We start from the raw sequence: 18748 nt of genomic DNA, 5'->3' as shown, positions 1-18748 counted from the left end.
GTACAACCTGTTCCAACTTGTTCTGTAAGGTTATGGAGGTCTGGCAGGGAAGGCAGGTGTATATGAGATAATTTTAGATACTCACAGGTGTTTAGTCTTGCAGAAGTCGGAAAGCAAATTTCTGTAGAAAAAAAAAGAAAGAAAACGCATATAAGATTGATGCATCCTCAGGTGATATTCAGGGAAAACATTGTAGGTGAAAAATTCTACAAAACTATTCAGTTTTGGAAGTAACTAACACTCCATAGTTTTACAGAACATGATCCATGGGATGCTGCTAAATGAGCAAATCAAATCAAAAGAAGATTAGATTATGCCAATTATGTCCAGATAAGCTATGAATTGGTGGTAATGATGCTGTTGCATCCAATGATGAAATTCTCTAGTCATGAGCATCATTATCATAATACTAAGTACATTGTACCAGTAATTGTAGCAGTGGTGGCATTAAAAACACAAGTTTATAACAAGCATGTAAGTGATGAGCAATCCAATGATGTATATCCTATAATATCGACCTTTTTGATAGGTGTATGGTCAAAACAACTCTTGCAAAATAAAACATCTTACACTGGAGCATTCCTTAAAAATTCCTTGTGTGATGACATGGCAAACATTCTTGACTAGAGAAAGGCAAGATGGATTCTAATTCAGTTAAGATCAAAATGTAATTCCCTCTTGTGGGACTCGAACCCTTACCAATTTAATGAAGAACTGATAAGTGTCTAAACCAACTAACCTCTACACCTGTGCGAGATGTTGACTAATATAGTCAGATTACTGAATATAGTCAGAAGACTGTAACAAACAAAAGTGGGGTTTAATCAATACGGCAGAAAAACCCCCCCATAAAATTCATTCCAAATGATCTTTGCTTGGCCAGGCATGTACATATAATAAACCAGCATGCATGTTGGTTGCACTCTGAGAAGGTGGCATTTCATTCCTGCAACTTGGCGTGATGCGGCATGTGCGTTACTGATGATGTTGTGTTCCCTAATGCTTTTATGGATTGGACTGACCTTTATGCTCAATAGAATCCTCTGGATTTCTGACGAGACTCAAGCGTCAACCCCACCCCCTACTCCCACACGGCTGCTTTCCAGTGTCAAGATTACCCCATTCCCAGGGACCCTGAAACAACCTCATTTTACATCCAGTGGAGTCTTCTTCATCCTAACCATACCGTTTTCTGTGTGCGTGCTGACAGTTTTTGAGCTTTCCAGTGTCTGCAGTACAGAAAATGCCTACCAATTACCGTATGCAATGCAGTCATTTATAACTTGTCTGCTATTACTTATAGGCTTTCCAATTCATTTTTGTAGGGTCGACATACACAAGCATCAATTATGTTTATAAATGCATTTCTTTTATTTGTCTGGTCATGTCAGAGAACAACAGGAGAGACCACAGATCACATTTGATTTATGATCCTAGAAAATTGGACATTAGCGTGAGTGGTCGTTCAGGGTTTGTTCATGCAGAAAAAATTGGAATATTTTTCTCCTTTTTTATTTTATACTTATTTGTCTGCAAAACAATGCCAAAGTAGTGCACTTCTCAATATTCCTCGTTATGGAAAAGAGCAGTTGAAAAAAACCCTCAAATGCTATTACTTGGTCTGCATACTGTACGCTCTGATAATTCTTTGAACAAGTTTACAGTTGCTCTATGATATCTTGGGTAGATGAAAACATGGTCAATGTGTAGTATAGAGATTACACTCTATATTACACATTTACCTACATGTGTACACTACACATTCATGGTGCTGGAGTTTTGTGAGTTCTTAATGTTACTATAGTCATTATCTGGCAACCAGAAAGAGGCTTTGATTTTATCTTAGCACAGTCATTAATCATTCAAAGCCTCATATCACATTGGCAACTCAAGTTTTAAAATTTTATATATGACAGTCAGTTGTTACAGCATCATCTTGCATATTGTGCACGCAAGGCTTGCAAATATTGGCAAGATGAATTGACTGTGAAAACCATAAGACCAAATTCTCTGGGTAACAATGAGAAAGACTGAGAAACACACACACACATACACACACACACACACACACACACACACACACACAAATCATGGGATTCATGCTAACATGACTTAATGGGATCTGTGTGGACATAAAAATCCCAGCAAATAGTGAGATCACATCACCATCCAAATCCCAAGAAATCTTGTGATTATTTCGGAATTACATCATGTGTCATAATAATTTGAGAAATAATGCAATAATGTACAGCATGGTGAGTGTGTGAATGGTGGAGCAAAAAATCAAAAAATGTTGAAATTTTTTAGCCCGTCATTCAAATATGCATGATTGAACAGTACAGGAACACAAGGACAAGGATCACAATTTCATCAGATTTCAGGCATGCAAAGTTTCTTCGACAAATTATCTCGATTGGCAATTAATGAAATATTTCTGTCTGTTTGAATAGGTACAAGAAAATCTCTGTATTTGGATGGCAATTGTTATCCCTCTTTTTGTCTGTGTTAATGGAACTAGTGTTTGAATTCCATACTAGCTGCAAGTTTATGGTATGTATGTGACCCGCTACAACAAAAGGATCCTAAAGTCGCTGATGGCTGAGCCGAGAAAATCAAGCTTGAAGTCGCATCATCAAAATTAGTCAAAACAATTGGATTTCTGTTTTTGGCATAATTTTGTAGTCTAATGTTTTATCTATCGTCTGCCGAAATTTCGAAGCTAAATGGTCAAAGGAAAGGCAAGAAATTGCCGTTTTTCTGGGCCATGATTTTTCTGACTTTCGACGTAAGAGAAGCGTGTCTGAAGATTTGGATTTAGTGCGGCAGCCAGACTCCGCCCCTAGCAATGAGGGAGTGATCTTATTGGTCAGTGCGTGGCATCCTGATTACTGATTGGTCGTGCGTAGACCGCTGGCGCTAAGCTTGAATGAACATCGCGGAGGTCGCTAGGAACATGCCTTCTATTGTCAAGCGGGGAAAACTGTCTCACTTTCCCTTGATCATGATAGCGTTGGAAGGAACACTTTGAAGGTGTTTGTCTCGAAACTCTGATTTCCTCAACCACTTGACATGCGCTCATAAAATCATCGATATCTCCGCAACTGAGTGCTTTTATGAGTTGTGCTATATATGAAATTAAAGAAGAAGAGTAAGGGAATAATGTCATGCCATGTTCAGAAAATTGTCCTCCCTCGACTTTTGGATCCTTTTGTTGTAGCGGGTCACATATAATCTGATGCTGTATTGAGACTTACTTCAACCTATCCAAGAGAGCAACTCGTAGTGTTTTGCGTTATATTTTCATGTTTTGACAACAGAGAGTGATCAGTCTTGTAGCATTAATGAGGCACTAAAGAGATGTCAGATATCTAATGATGATATGAACTGAGCACCACTTCACTTCTGTATATAACTTCATACATTGAAAAAAACTTGAAAGGATTATTGAATCGTATCAACATCAACCAGATCAATTGACCAAAGCAGGATATGTAGATGCAATTATTTTTCTAAATGGTGTGCAAATTATTAATATAGATTGTGCTCTGTTCATTTTGTCTTCATTGCCTCCATCGTACTATGTCTGTTTTGCAATATGACGTACCTGAGATATGGTTTGGCATACTGCTAATCTGCTGTTTGGAAATGATTGATTCCATGTGACCCTAAAACTCTTTTGTCTTCGTTTATTTGATTTACATGTGTTTACCTGTGAACTACACCATGTTTGTAGACTTAGAGCCAGGCTGATCAGTCCAGGGAATGTCAAAAATAGTGGCAGAGTGATGACACAGCACCAGCTTTCTTTGAGTTCACTCTGATTTTGCCCAAGTGATAAGACAAACCAGATTTAAAAAAAGGGAGTACTATTTAGAAAAGGCTTCGGGTAGATTTACAATGCTTGCAAATTCATCACATTTTTGGTGAACAGCTACCGTGGAATTGAGTTTACATGCTTTTGTACTTTCATTCTCATGGGGAATTCATCTTGCATTATGCAGCTGTAGCTTGAACCAGCCTTTGCTGAACCTAGGGCAGGCTCTAGGATGACTGTATAGAAAAACTGTTCAGAAGAATTTCATACAACATTGAAATATAATACATGTTTGCATTATAAAACATTCAAGCTTATTGTGCATCAGCATCTTCACCTGCATGTATTTCAGCAGAGAGCAAGCTCTGATCGTAGCTATGCCGTGAAAATAGCTTGAATTGCAAATGCATGTAATAGCACATAGCATATTGTTAGAAGTATTGATACTAGACAAATTTATTTCTGAACTCTACTCCTTAGGGAGAAGGTATGAATGCATTTATTCAATTTTCATCCTTAAAGTTTGAAATACATTTTTTGAAATACATGATATCTGACTTCTTCAATCTAACAAGAATCCCATGGTCAATCACACATGCATAGAATGTATACCTTGCATAATCCTTGGCCCAAATTCAGCATTTCCCATCTGAGGACAGTCACAAAGTCTGATTAAAACTGTTTCCTATTGACTGGGAGATTCAACACTTGGATGCATATTGGCAATCATGATGTTGAAGCTTAGATTCTATGGCATGTTTTGGCCTATGAATAGGATCAAGAGATGGTTTCTGGTAAAAGCCTCCCTTGAAATAATGGTTGACTGCCATAGAAATGACAATTGTAATCAAGGTTTAAATCTGGAAGACATCCTGATGCATGTGTTGAATACAATGTGCCATGTGATGGATTATACACAGTGCCTACAATAATTCCTGCTGTAATTCCAAGCCATTGACATGTCACCAATACATGTATGTCCACCCACCACCACTCAAGTGACATGCTTTCTGTATCTTGCAGTTGAGAAGGTTAAATTCTCAGAATGGTTTGATGTTTTCATTGCCCCCGCCCCCTACCCTGCCCCCCTACCCTGCCCCCTGCCGACCCCCACGGCTGACACATAAGAGTTGACATTACCTTTCAAACAGAAGGACAGACTGGACCATGATGTGTGTCACGCTCCATCTGGCGTCAGCTAGCCTGACTTTTCACATTGTCATAGTGCGTACATTGCACTGTGAATTTCTACAGAGACAGTGATGTAAATCAGTATGCACATGACAACCATGTCCAATTACTTTCATCAGTGCATTAATCTCTGTCGGTACTTTTATGCCATTTTGTTTTCTAGAGTTATCGTTCATGATATATCAAGAGCATGTATTCAGACTTATCCTCTGAAATATTTACCTTCCTGCTGCTTTCTCAATAATTATTTCATGTATTTTCCTCCCATCAAAGGCAGTATCCAACCCTGTAAGACATCAGAATTCCATCAAAGTGTATCTAAGGAATGGAATTGTTTTTCTCAACAGTCAAACAGAAAATCATTTTGGCTGAAAATTCAATATTCATATCAACTGAAAGTCTTTTTGTAGTGTATTGTTTTGTTATCGATTCAAGTGCTTCCTCAATCTCACTGCACATCATGTAAAAAAAAAAAAAGAAATGCAACATTTTTTTTCCTGTAATAAATGCCAAGGTACTTCTTCTGAGTGAATTGAGCTTTCAGTTTTAAAAGAGTATTGTGATTGCTAATGAGGGTCACTTCCAAGGTAAAATATTTTCTTGTTATTGCAAATTCAGACAATATCTAAACTGTTTAGGACAAGTCCCGACTGAACTTAGGCAGGCGTCTATGGGAAATGCGTGTTGCAGCAAAATCAGTACGTCCTCAACAAGTTGTGCTTAAATTTGTAAAATATTTTGACATTATTTGATTTTAGAGAGCAGTCATTTCCTTCCTTTAAAAAAAAGTGAGCATGTAATGCATATTTGGCTGTAACAGGTATTTAAGTGTCTGATTTACACGTTCCTTTAGTTAATCTTCAAATTTTAGTTTGTGCTAAACCTGGAAAAAGCATGGGGTCGAAAAGAATCATCAAGTTGCCTTCATAAATTGATCATGTGTGCATGGTTGTTTAATTAATGATCATGTTTGTTTTTTGTTTTTTTGCTCTTTTTGAGAGCTTTTGTATGTTTTTCCTCTTGGAAGGATAGCCCGTCCCATCTCTATAAAAGCACACACTTACAAAAGATGGCCGATGTTGTGTCTGAGTGCAAGATGTCTTTATTGAAAACCCTCTCTCACTACCATGTGTTAGCTACTATGACCCACATACATGGCTATGCTCACATTTGGAATGGCCAAGCTTGTGAATAATTTATGAACCTTGAGATGAACGGAAATGTCACTGAATGTATTAATATTTGTGTCTGAATTCAGGGACGAGAGATTTTAACCATAGAAGATGGGTGAAAAAGAAACGGGATGGAGAGCAAGATATGTGATCTACGTTCTACAAAATAAAAGAATCACAAACCTTGAGCAGAACACTGGGTTGCAGGCAAAATACATACATAAAAAAGTAATTCATCCAAAAGGCTTTTTAGCATATTACATTATCTTGCCAGAAGTAATTGCACATCTTACCAAAGAAACACTCCATTGCAAGACCAGAAATTAATGCATGCACAAAACTTTTGTGAGTTTTGTGAGAGAAGCAAAGATTCGCAAAAGTAAAATGCATGTGAAAAGTTTTGTCTACACAATGCACACAAAAGTTTTTGTCTACACAATGCACTGAATGCCAGTTGGCACTTGGAAAAAGTTTCATGCCATGAAAAAGGCTGTCTGCTCCAATTCGTGAAAGTTTCATGCAGCTTATGTTTCTAGTTTTACAATATATCAGAAAGCTTGTCAGCATAGTGAACATTGTGTTTGTGGTGATCACTGAGGTGCCTAGGAATATGAAAATTGTGAATGTACGCACAGGTCCAAGCAGGTTATTTACCACAGAAAGGATGTGAACAGATAGCAGAGCCTTGAGCCATCTTGTTTGTCGGTTTTGTCTGCTATCATTTATGTTTTGACTCAGTATCATTGTGTGTGGAGTCTCTGGTTTTAACCTAGATTATCTCCTATTCTTTCCATTCCCCCACTCCAGGATGTCGGGTACCTGGCCAAGGTGGGGTCAATTGTGGATCCATGTGGGCGGGGCAGCGTGGAAGAGAGGACCATCACCATCTGCAGTGGGCTGGACTTTGTCAACATCAACTACATGCACATGGTGGCCAGCACCCCGGAGATTGCGCAAGTGAGAAAGATGGGGATTAAGGGAAGATACATTGGTGAATGGATGGATAAATAGATGGATGAATGTGCATGGAGAGTTAAATGTCTTTGTTGGTATGTTGATGAATGGATATAGGGATGAGTGAATGGCTGGCTGGATAGACTGATGAATAAACGAGTAGATAAGCTGTCAGCCATTGGATACATGGATAGATAGATGGATAGATGCAGGTACATGTAGATAAAGTGCTGGGTTGGTAGAGTGATGGGTAGATGGACAAATGGATAGAGAGATTAAAGGATATAAATGTGAATGGATAGATGGATAGTTTGGATGATGTGTTGATAGATATACAGATGAGTAAATGGATGGCTAAATAGACTCATGAATAGATGGCAAGTTTGAGCTGTTGGTCATTGGATGGTAAATGTTGGTGTTGGTACATGGATGGATAAATGGATTGATGTGGGGTACATGAGTAGATGATGGAATAGATATTTAGATGGATGGATGGTAATATGAATGGATAGCTGAATAGGTGTGATGTATTGATGAGCGGATATAGGTCTAGGTGAACGGATTACTTGATATTTTGCTGGATAGAAAGGTGTAGATAAACTGTTGGCCGATTGATGGGTGGAGTGATAGATGACTTGATATGGGTAGATGGAGTAATAGATTGTGATTAGTGAGTGGATGTGATGATGGATGAATACTGACAAATTGGTTTTCTTTAGTGATTTAATATGAGTCATTGTATATATTCTAGAATTGTGGTATTGCTAACTAACAAACACTGTATTCAGCAAAATCTTACACTACATTGTCATTCTAGTACAGATGTTGGAAGCAACATATTTAGATACATACCAAAAGCTTGCCATTTCTCATAGAGAATTCTTCCCTTATGATACTGAAAACATTGTGCTGTCACAGTACCCATCAGTTAATTGAATATAAAAACACTTACATACTGTAAAAGTGAAAGTCGCTTCATGGTGTGGAAATTTTCACCCATTTTGCATGGCTAAAAAACTAGCATGAAAATAAAATTCGCAAATATTTTTGCTTGCGGTATGTACCACTAATTAAAGTCTCGATTCTGCATGATTAAAAACATCTGATATTCATCTTACCTAGCATAGCACAGAAAATTACCTGCATGAAAATTTCCACTTTTACCGTACACATTTGATAAGTGATTTCACAATACACTGAATGCACATACAGTACTTTAGTGTGTACATAATCAGCATTGGGTGTGGTCAGACTGATAGTGGTACAGAGTCAGCATTTAAAGAATGATAGTAGTGAAACTGTTCAAAAGAAAGAAAAAAAACGCAATTGAGGAACCTTTATTGTGTTCGTACCATCTCAAATTTGATTAGCAGGGGAGAGACACTCTTTTATATCAAAACATACTCCAATGTAGATAGCACTGCTAGTGTTGCCCTCTGGCAACCAGAGATTTAAAGGAAAACATGATAGGTTGCCGAAGAGAGATTTCATTCATTTTCTGTTCATTTATTTATGTCATTTTCAGCAAAGAATATAAGTGTACCAAACATGCTAAAAAATGCAGTGTATGTGTATTCTAAATATATAAAAATATAGTACAATCACACACAAAAATTTGTGGAGCAAAGATGCATTATATACTCAATAATGTTAGTATATAATCATGAACATTTTGTTACAAAAAAAAAGTAAATGGATAGGGTAAGTTGTATTCACAAATTTTACCTCACAAGCTCTAGACAATTGAAGAAATTAAAGCATAATAGAATGTGCTATAAGACACACTTTTCTTTTTGCAGGTGAGCCAGATACATCTGATATATATATTGGTCTAACATAAATCTTACCTTTTGATAAATTGTGCATTTGCAGCTTTATCAAATTCCCCCCTTAAAAAAAAAAAAATTACAAAGTTTGAATGAATTACTCAAAAAAGAACAAAGTCATCGGATGACGATCAGGACATCAATATATTGATTTGCCATATATCACACATAGCAACACAAACTCGTGTGTTTTAAACAACAATATTATAAGATTTCAAAAGAAAGGAAAAAAAAAAGGAAATGTGTAAGTTTGTCATGAGGATTCACCCCGAGTCTTCATGCCTGTCTTTTGCATGTAGTATGCACTCCCGCTCGAATGATATTATCTGTTATGAGTTAATGATGTAAGAGATGTTTCCATTTGAATTGGTTCTGACAGAGGAGAGACATCGCCAATTTGGCTGTAATGGCACTCCTGCAGCACTGGAGGAAAATTAACATTACTTGCTTCGGTGCTCTGTGCGACTAATCAGGTGGCAATGTTAATGGCATGTTTGGCAGACAGACGGAGACCAGGCAAGCTGAGATGATGTGACATCCAATTGGTCATATCTCTCCAAAGGTAGAGAGGGAAGCAAATGCGTATATATTCCCTCTCATCAGCTACAGTGACACAAATTACATTCTGAGCTTCAGCTTCCATCAAATTAAGAGTGTGGAAAGCCACATTTAAAGGTCGGATATTTCATTCATCAGTCGCATGTCAGAATTAATGATGCTGCAAAATGAAAATTCATCAGTTGAGATCAATTCTTTAACAGCTCATCAAATTCAAATTTAAACAATATGATTATGTATAGACTTTTCATCACCCTCAAATTGGCATTAATGAAGGTTTTAGTTCCTGCCTTCTCAGCAGAATGAAATATAAATATGTGTATGAGAAAACACACCCATTTGTAATAAATGACTAGGGTTTAAAGAGTTATTCATACGGGCAAGAAAAGGAATTTGAGCCATCTGCTAATGATATTGTATACCAACATTTTATCTAATTCAAAAGATACAAAGGGATGGTGACGGAGCAACTTGGAAGGTTTATTGTAACTGAAAATCATGAGCAAATTTAAGAAGGTAGCATAATCATGATATATGACTCTACTGTATACGCTATATATTTCGCGTGGGTTTTGTTTTCGCAAATTTCGCGAGTCGGGAGCTATTCGCGAAATTAACAACACGCGAAAATATTACCTTCCAAAATGAATCCCTTGCCTTGATGATACGAACATTTCAGTACTAGTATACCATGTCACGGCTTACCGAACAGACCATACTGGCTCAGCTTGTTTACGTTTACGCACGTCCACGTCTACTTACGAATACTGTAGAGAGCCAATCCATTATCGCAAGGGGACCACTCGTCAGAAATCTAGCGCGATGGACTTAACCACTTCAAAAATGTTGAATTCTAACTTACTAGTTCGCAGAGCTTGGTAAGTTTTTTCATGCAGTGTATAACTAGTATCATTCTTATTTGCTAGTAAGTTGAAAATTCACACTTTCTTTGCCACTTCATATTTTCTCTGGTCCCCCAATCGCGAATTTAACCACTCGCGAAAGTGTGTGACAGCGGCAATTCGCGAAAATTTATGTACGCGAAAATTATAGCGTATACAGTATCTGCAAAACCAACTACTCAGTACCTGCTGCAGGGCCCTTGCTACACCTCAGAGAGAGAGAGAGAGAGATAAAAACAAGCAAACAAACAAACTTGCAAATGAACGAGAACAGATTGTAATCACTTATGTCAAGAAAGTAAGAAACCAGTTTATGGGTGAGGAGATTTACAAAATAATCACCACATTTTCTGTAGTGCAAGTGGTCTGGTATTGTTTTTATTTTCTTCTCACTTTCATGTGGGGTGAAGAAGGAAAGCCATTTTGAGACACTATGGCTCTAATTCATGAAGGTGGTACAATCTTTGTCCATGGTTTAAACCATGGACAAAGACCGTAGTTTTGTATGGGGTGCCAAGTGTCGCATGGCCTATTTCATTACGAAATGATCATTTCTTCGACGAAAGTTTGACATTTCGTGACGAAATGACTGATTTTGCAATGAAATAGGCCATGCGACATTTGGTGCCCCATACAAAACTACAGTCTTTGTCCATGGTTTAAACCATGGACAAAGATTGTACCACCTTCATGAATTAGGGCCTTCTTTGTTTATCTTTATTCCTTCATCTAGACAGGAGCTGAGGTGTGTCCCTAGAATTTGAATAAACTGTGAATATTGACAAAATGGCAGAGCAGTGCACTGACCTAATTAGATTATGGGGCTCTATGAAACTATGAAAATTTGAAGATCAGGAGAAAGTGGTAGTTGAGAAGAGATTTATCACTTTAATGAACATTGTGTGAGGAAAGTCAGTGTGATATAATGTTACATTTGAATATTCAATGGCTACGTGCAGCATTGTACACAGAAGCTTAAAAATTGACATGTAAATATTCACATATGGCATAGTCAAAAGCTGAGAAAAAAAATAGAATTAAAGAGTCATACAGCATTTATGCACTGTTATATTTTGCAGGATTCACATTCATTTGTGTTGGTTCAGCCAGTAAGAGCATTAAAAATGAGGGTATTTCTTTTCATATAAATCATTGCATGAAAATAATGCTAAGAGACTGGTCAAAAGAATAAGATAGGATTCGTAGAATAATGATATGTTTGTATCACTATTAGTTGCAATGATTTATCTAGATTGTGGGTTTGTAGGGTTGCCAGAAGAGACGAAAATTCATTAAAATCTAGAAGACTTAGATAAAATGGGGTTAATTCCTTTTTTAATACTGTGATCCTCTGCAGTCATCCATCAACTGATCTCCTTTAGAGCAGACAGATAGTTGTCTGGAGATGATGAGATAAGAAAGAGAGAGGGGGGGGGGGGAACAGAAAGAGAAAAAGAAAGATGGAAGGGAGGGGAAAATGCTCAAGAAGAGCAGGCAGGTGTCAGATACAGCATGCACTCAATCAAACAAATCACATTACGGCCAAGAGAGGAGCACAAGAGGATGAAAACACCCTCCATTTGGAGAGGGGAGGGAGGGGGGGGAGGGATGGGGTGGCAGTGAGTGACCAGCATACAGTAAAAGACAGACAGACAGACAGACAGACAGACAGACACACGCACACTAAAGAGATGACTGCAGAAGTGGATGAAGGTTGCGACAAGGGGCAGGGAAGTGAGTTTTAAATGTGATTTAAAGTGACGTATTCAGGGCGTGATTTCTTGCTCTAATACATAGAAGTGATGAGAGAGAGTGTGAAGAAAAAAGAGATCTGTGGAGCGGTATCTGTTTTCACATATAACTGAATCAGAAGAAGGATGAGAACAAGAAGAAGAAGGGAATAGTAATAATACTTTATGAAAATAAAACAACCATGCTTGTATTATCTTACAAAATAGGTGAAGAAAATGCAAGAAAAGTAAAATGCTGATATTTTGCTGACGTGTCAAAGCCAACACTGAACACTGACAGTATTTCTTGGCTGAAAAAAAAAAAAATCCTCAAAGTCTGCAATATAGTCTTATGTATCAAACATGCTGCTCAGTGTGTGTGTGTGTATGTGTTTGTGCATGTATACATACACATTGTATACATCATATTTACACAAAAAAGATATGTTTAAGTAAATAAATTGCAGCTCTACGACATGACAGGAGTGATTATAAGTCAGGCCAAAGAGAAAGACAAGCTTTGTTTGTACAAGAAAGCATAAAATAATGTCAGTGATGGCATGATTAGCAGAAGACAAATAGACATTTTTAATTCACCTGTGAATTATAGGTGCTGCAGCAGTAGTTAATTGATAAGAAACTTTATCATGGCAGTATGCATGCTTTGATCCATTATAGGATGGACTGTAGTATTTGTGCCAACGAATAAAATTGGTGTTCTTCTGGTCAGACCTGCCATAGATGTTGAGAGGTACTGTAGACTATTCCAAGGTTCAGTGAAATTGATTCTCCCTGAATAAACGATGTATAATATATAATGCAGAAGACATAAAACCTCTCACACGGTAGTACGTGCGCCTTTGTGCAATTTTAAGCAGTTTGAGGCAAATTCAAAGACATCCCCTCTTCCAACGTTAATGCTTTTCTTTTTTTGTTCTTTTTTTTTTGAAGAATGTATGAAATTGATCTACAAGCACCACAGACTGTATAATAAATTCTACAGCGAGGGCTAACCAGTCTACAAACTAAACATTGCAGGGTTATTTTTCTCCCTCCACCCATGGCTTTTACCCTTGGCTGAAATTAGATGAGGATGGGTGTGTTACAGGCAATTAACATAAGAGCTATCATGGTGTATGTTCAGATAAAAGGAATGTGCATTGTTCATGTAGGTGGATTTACTGATTTTTTTTTTTCTTCAGTGGGTTACAGATATTTACTTCTTTTTTTTCAGTGGGTTACAGATATTTTGTCTGGGTTCACAGAAAATGTCACTGTGTTTACTTGTGTAACATGCATCAGGGTTTTTTTTTTATTTCATTCAAACTAACATGTTCTTTTTTTTTCCTTCTGTAAATTTCTCAAGGGCCAATTTTGTGTGCGGTACATTAATATGAGTCTAATTATACATAGACACAGTAAAGATTCAAATGTGTTCATTCACACTACTGTTAAACCAGAAATATTTGCGGCATGAAATTTTCACGAATTGCCACTGGCATTCAATTCATTAAGTGTAGACAAGAAGCTTTGCATGCATTTCTGTATCACAAATTTTGGCTCTCACAAAATTTGCCAAATTAAAATGCACATGAAAATTTCTGGTTCTACAGTACTGTAAAACAATATTTTCGTGGCATGAAATTTTCGCAGTTGCCTTTAACATTCAATGCAAACAGTGTAGACAAGAACTTTCGCGTGTATTTTAATTTCGCGAATCTTGGCTCTTGCGAAATTAAACTGCACACGAACATTTCTCGTTTTACAGGATATGACTAATTGAAATAGGTTTGCGATTCCTCATTTCGGAAGGTCATTTAGCAGGACTCTGGGTTTTATTTATAGTGATTGTAGTAGTAATACCCAGTATCTTATTAGGATGCTGATTATGTATTCCAAAGATGATATGTTGCAGGAATTTTGTACTGTAATATCTGATGCAACCACATCACCGGTACTGCCCTGAGTTGTGGTGGCCTCTGTATGAAGTCCTGCTGATTTCTACTATGATCTCTCATTCAGAGGGTTTTTACTACATGAGATGAGTGTGTCTCGTAAGTTGAGCTCCTATGGGGCTTTTTACACTTGCAAATTTTTGCTTAGTCCTGTACCAACGGTGGGGCTAAGGGGGGGGGGGGGGGGGCTTAGCCCCACCGTTGGTACCGGACTTTCCTTAGCCCACTTTCTGTTTACACTTGTTTTTGCCAAAGTGGGCTAGCCCCACTGATAATCCCGTACTATCTGGCCCTGCAAAATAGCAGGGTTAGCAAACCCCGCAATTGCGGTGCCAAGCAAGCGAATGTAAACAGAACAAAGAAATAATCCAGGGCTAAGCGACGGAGACGAAGTCCAACCCTCACTTATGACCAATCAGAAATGAGGTAATCAAGTGCTGCCGGTGCGTGCGTGTACTTGTACAGTGCACAGTGTAATCATGAATATTTATGTGGTTTGGAAAGTACGGGACCAAGAAATACGAGTATAAAAAGGTCTGTTTTCTCTTTAGCCCAGGACAAGAGCTTAGTACGGGATTTGATTGGCAAGGGTAAAAAGCTGAAAAAATTGATTATGGGATTAACGATAGTCCTGGGTCAGAGAAAGTACGGGGTGAAGAAACACAAGTGTAAAAAGGGCTTATTATCCATGGAAGAAGCATTGAACAATGACTTGTGATAACATTTTGTCAGCTATCCTATATGATTTCCTATGTTCTGGCCTCAACCACCTTCCAGTTTCCCAAACACTCCAGAGACTAATTTGTCACACACATGTGTTGTGTTGAGTGTAAATTGAAAGTTGTGATTTTTCATTGTGCTAATTGTTATTACGCTTGACAAGGAGCCGCTTTCTTTCAGACCTTTCCCCTAGGATGACTCGCTTGTAAAGGCCAGCTGCTTCCCAAAATGGCATGAAATAGACAACATGGCATGAAATTGACAAGAGCAGAAAAGTGACTTTAAGATCTGCCCCATTCCCTGTCCCCACCACCTACTCCCCACCCCCATACACATCTTCTCTAGATCTTTTCAGCCCCACCCGACCTCCAATCTGAGCTGATGAACCCTCTGAGTGGCCGTCAGTGGATGTGAACGATCCAGCTCCACACTGTTTGTTACTGTTGAGGTGGTAATCGTAGACGTCTGACATTTACTTCTCTGTGACTCTGATGCTAATACGGAAAATGATACTCGCATTTCTTCATTATGAGTGGAGGAATGGTGACAGTCGGAATGGCAGAAATTGAATGTGATGGTGTCCCCGCCTGCCTGCATCCATGTAGGTTCTGTTGGAAAGCCAATCGTAAAAGACATGAAAAGATAGACATTAATGTTACTTTTAGACCACATACAACAGAATGCATACTAGTGCTTATATATCACAATGATTCTACGTGGTGGGTCTGAAGAGATATATTTTTCACCCAATTTTGTAATTGCTGCTCATTTTAAGAGAATAAGATGTGATTTGTTGAAGTTTCACATATAATGTGCATCTCCGTGTAATTGTGTTGATACTATCTTGCTTAATCCGTTGGGGACGAGTCCTGAGTATACTCGGGCAAGTGTCTGTGGGAAATGTGTGTTATAGCAAAATCAGCCCGTCCTCAAAGGGCTAATTGTTTCCTTCTCGAGATGTTGTATAGTCCCGAAGAACATTCTTTTCAATTCAATTCAATTTAATTCAAATGAAATTTTATTTCCAATATCACATAGTTTGTTATCGATACACATTCAAGTAAAACAAAATGTGCAATATATTACAACAAAAAATGTACATCTACAATATGGAACTACTGCAAAACATGATATATTCTCAGCATGAAAATTTCGCGAATTGGAGCCGACGGCCTTTCTCGTAGCATGAAATTTCCGCGACTTGCCGCTGGTATCCAAAGCATACTGTGTAGGCAAGAATTTTCGTGTGTATTTTAATTTCGCGAATTTTGCCGCTCACGAAATTCACAAAATTTTAATGCACACGAACATTCCTCGTTTTACAGTAGTTGTTCAAAATAATTGTGTTACTATGAGGTTGATAATGTGAGATTTCCTTATTACTGTCATATACTTTTGAAGTCATGCCACATTGTAATATTTTCTCTAGCAGGTAGTCTCTGGTAAAGATAAAGGCATACATTGTGCATCTTGACAGAATATGAAGGGAAATCCAAGAAACACTCACTTTTCATGACTAATCCCAGAATCTGTGGAGATTCTGTGTGATGAAACTCTCCTGACTTCTGATACTTGTCTCAGGATTTGAAATTATCTGTGCCAGAAACAGAGATGGCATCCCAACGATGTCTACAACCACTGTATAATCATGGTATATCATCCCATGTTTAATTTTGGATGTTTTTGTCAGATATATTTTGTGTTTTTACTTGAAAAGAAATGCTCATGAAAGTGACCTTACCTTTGCCTTTGTTAACATTTATTAACAGAAAAAAGAAAAGAAAAAGAAAGACAGCAGGAGTGATGGCCAAATGCTATCCTAGGGGGAATCAAATTAGGCAGAATGTGACTTAAGAGCAGTATTACCAAGGGGGTTTTCTTAAAGCTAGTCATTATGTTCTGTCTAAAACACTTCCATTAGTTCCCCTGCCATTCCATTAATGTGGCCTTCCAGTCCTATGGAAAACAGTCTTCCCTGGGGCAGAAAATGCACACAGGCCCCTGCCTACCCCACCCCACCCACACTGAGACGTGACAAGCATACGTGCGGTTAGAGAAGAATAAAAAGAAAACAAAAAACAACAGACTTGGTAGAAGTCAGCGACTACATGTCATAGTTGTTGGGTTTGTTGTTGTTTTTATGGTGAAGCTTTGTTTGTCCCTGTAGTTTATGTAATGTCAAGACTATGAATCAGAGTTATGCAACAATTGGGTGTGGAAGGGGAGGGGGTTCAAAATCCTCCAGATGAATTTTGTCTTTCATCTTCTGTATATTCTTCCTTGGATCAAAATAGATGAAAAACAAGACAGGGTTTTACCATATGGATCATCAGAAAGTAACCATGTAATGCTTACTCAAACAGCTTCAGAAATGGGGGGGGGGGGGGATTTTCTATTGGAATAGAGTAATGAGGTGGACATACTACATACCTTACATACTAGCTCAGGACTTTAGATACCATTGAAATAGATTACATTATCTGCTCTCCTTATATCCAACTTTTATCTATTGTTAGAATGTTGCAGGTTGTTAAGCAGCTCAATATACTTATGCCAATTGGCATAATATGTTAGAAACATAACGGCCGTATTCTTTTAATCACAGTGTGGTCAGTTAGTCACTTGGCCAGCCACAGGATTTTGTGACTTTAATTTTCTCGTAAAATTCTCAGACAGAGAATCCGTATCAAATTATTTCAATACTTTTCTTAGTCTGTATGACGTGGGCATGAAAGCAGGCTCATAGAATATGACCAGTGCTGAAACAGGGGAGGAAAGTTGACATGGATGTGGCATGATAAAAACTGTTTACTGATCTTTTTTTAGCCCTTTGCCTGCAGGAGCCTGGCTGGTCTGTACAAACTCAATGGGACTTTGAGAGTCTTGTAGGGAACTGGTTAATCCTACTTCACAGACGTACAAGTACTTTTTCCCCCATTTTTAAAAAAATATTGATTTCTTTTGTTGCTGACGAAACATGATATCTCCCATCAAGGAGCACACTTGAATCATTCTACTTGAGTGTTCAGGTAAACACATACAAATATACAAAAGAAATATATAAAACATATAGTGTCTCCTGTCCGTGAGTGCAGTAAATAAATGAATAATAATGATAATAATCATAGTGTATACTTCTATAGCACAACATTCCATGAAAAAGATGCTCATGGCCCTTTTAGTCTTTAAGGTTAGGAAAAGAAAGAAAGTATGAGTGAAATCATTTAAATATTGTATATGAAACACACACACAGCACACACACAATATACATACAGCAAAGAAGTATCTTGTGAAATCATATGGGAAACTAAAATATCATGTACCTTGATAGCAAGTGAACCCTTGAAGATGTGAACTAATATGTATATGATATGAAAGGAAATGTTTAGGGAGTGTACACCATCTTATATCCCTGTCATGGACACTGTAAAGAAGTTTCTTCCCAAAACACTCCAGCCTGTAAAAACCTATTAACCCGTTGAGGACGGACTTGCCCGAGTACTGTATACGCCGAATATTTCGCGAGGTTTTTATTCTAGTGAATTTCGCGAGTCAGCTGCTATTCGTGAAATTCAAAACACGCGAAAATATTGACTCTGATCCTCATATGAATGTGACGTACACATTTCTCCATTCAGTGCAGGACTCCATGATCACGAATCTAACCACTCGCGAAATCGTCGGGAAGTCTCAATTCGCAAAAATTTAGACTCGCGAAATATATGGCGTATACAGTATACCCGGGACTCGTCCTCAACAGGTTTATTTCCTTTCAGTAGGGAATGAGAGAGAGAGAGAAAGATAGAGACCATGGAGAGAGTGTATATTACTCTATCCACCTTGTCATTGGTCAACAGTTATGGTCACTCACAGGCCAGCAACATCACAATGCATTTAAATGTGAGGAAAAATGAAATTGTTTGGA

The 18748-nt window shown here is 37.9% G+C and overlaps 1 protein-coding gene across 5 annotated transcripts in view; it reads left to right on the top strand.

Annotated features, from left to right (window-relative positions):
- Positions 1-18748, top strand: part of LOC139721562 (1-phosphatidylinositol 4,5-bisphosphate phosphodiesterase beta-4-like) — a 193997-nt gene that overhangs the window by 77965 nt on the left and 97284 nt on the right. For all 5 annotated transcript variants that reach the window (XM_071632882.1, XM_071632881.1, XM_071632878.1 and 2 more), the window contains one exon: positions 6985-7134. In XM_071632882.1, the coding sequence (XP_071488983.1) occupies positions 6985-7134 (150 nt within the window). The remainder of the gene's footprint in view (positions 1-6984; positions 7135-18748) is intronic.

Source organism: Diadema antillarum, unplaced genomic scaffold (assembly GCF_040938485.1).
Source record: "Diadema antillarum isolate AM-2024a unplaced genomic scaffold, OU_Dant_1.0 scf00000145, whole genome shotgun sequence".
NCBI lineage: Eukaryota > Metazoa > Echinodermata > Echinoidea > Diadematoida > Diadematidae > Diadema > Diadema antillarum.
Note: the sequence above shows the minus strand (reverse complement) of the source record. Positions and strands in the feature narration are given on the sequence as shown.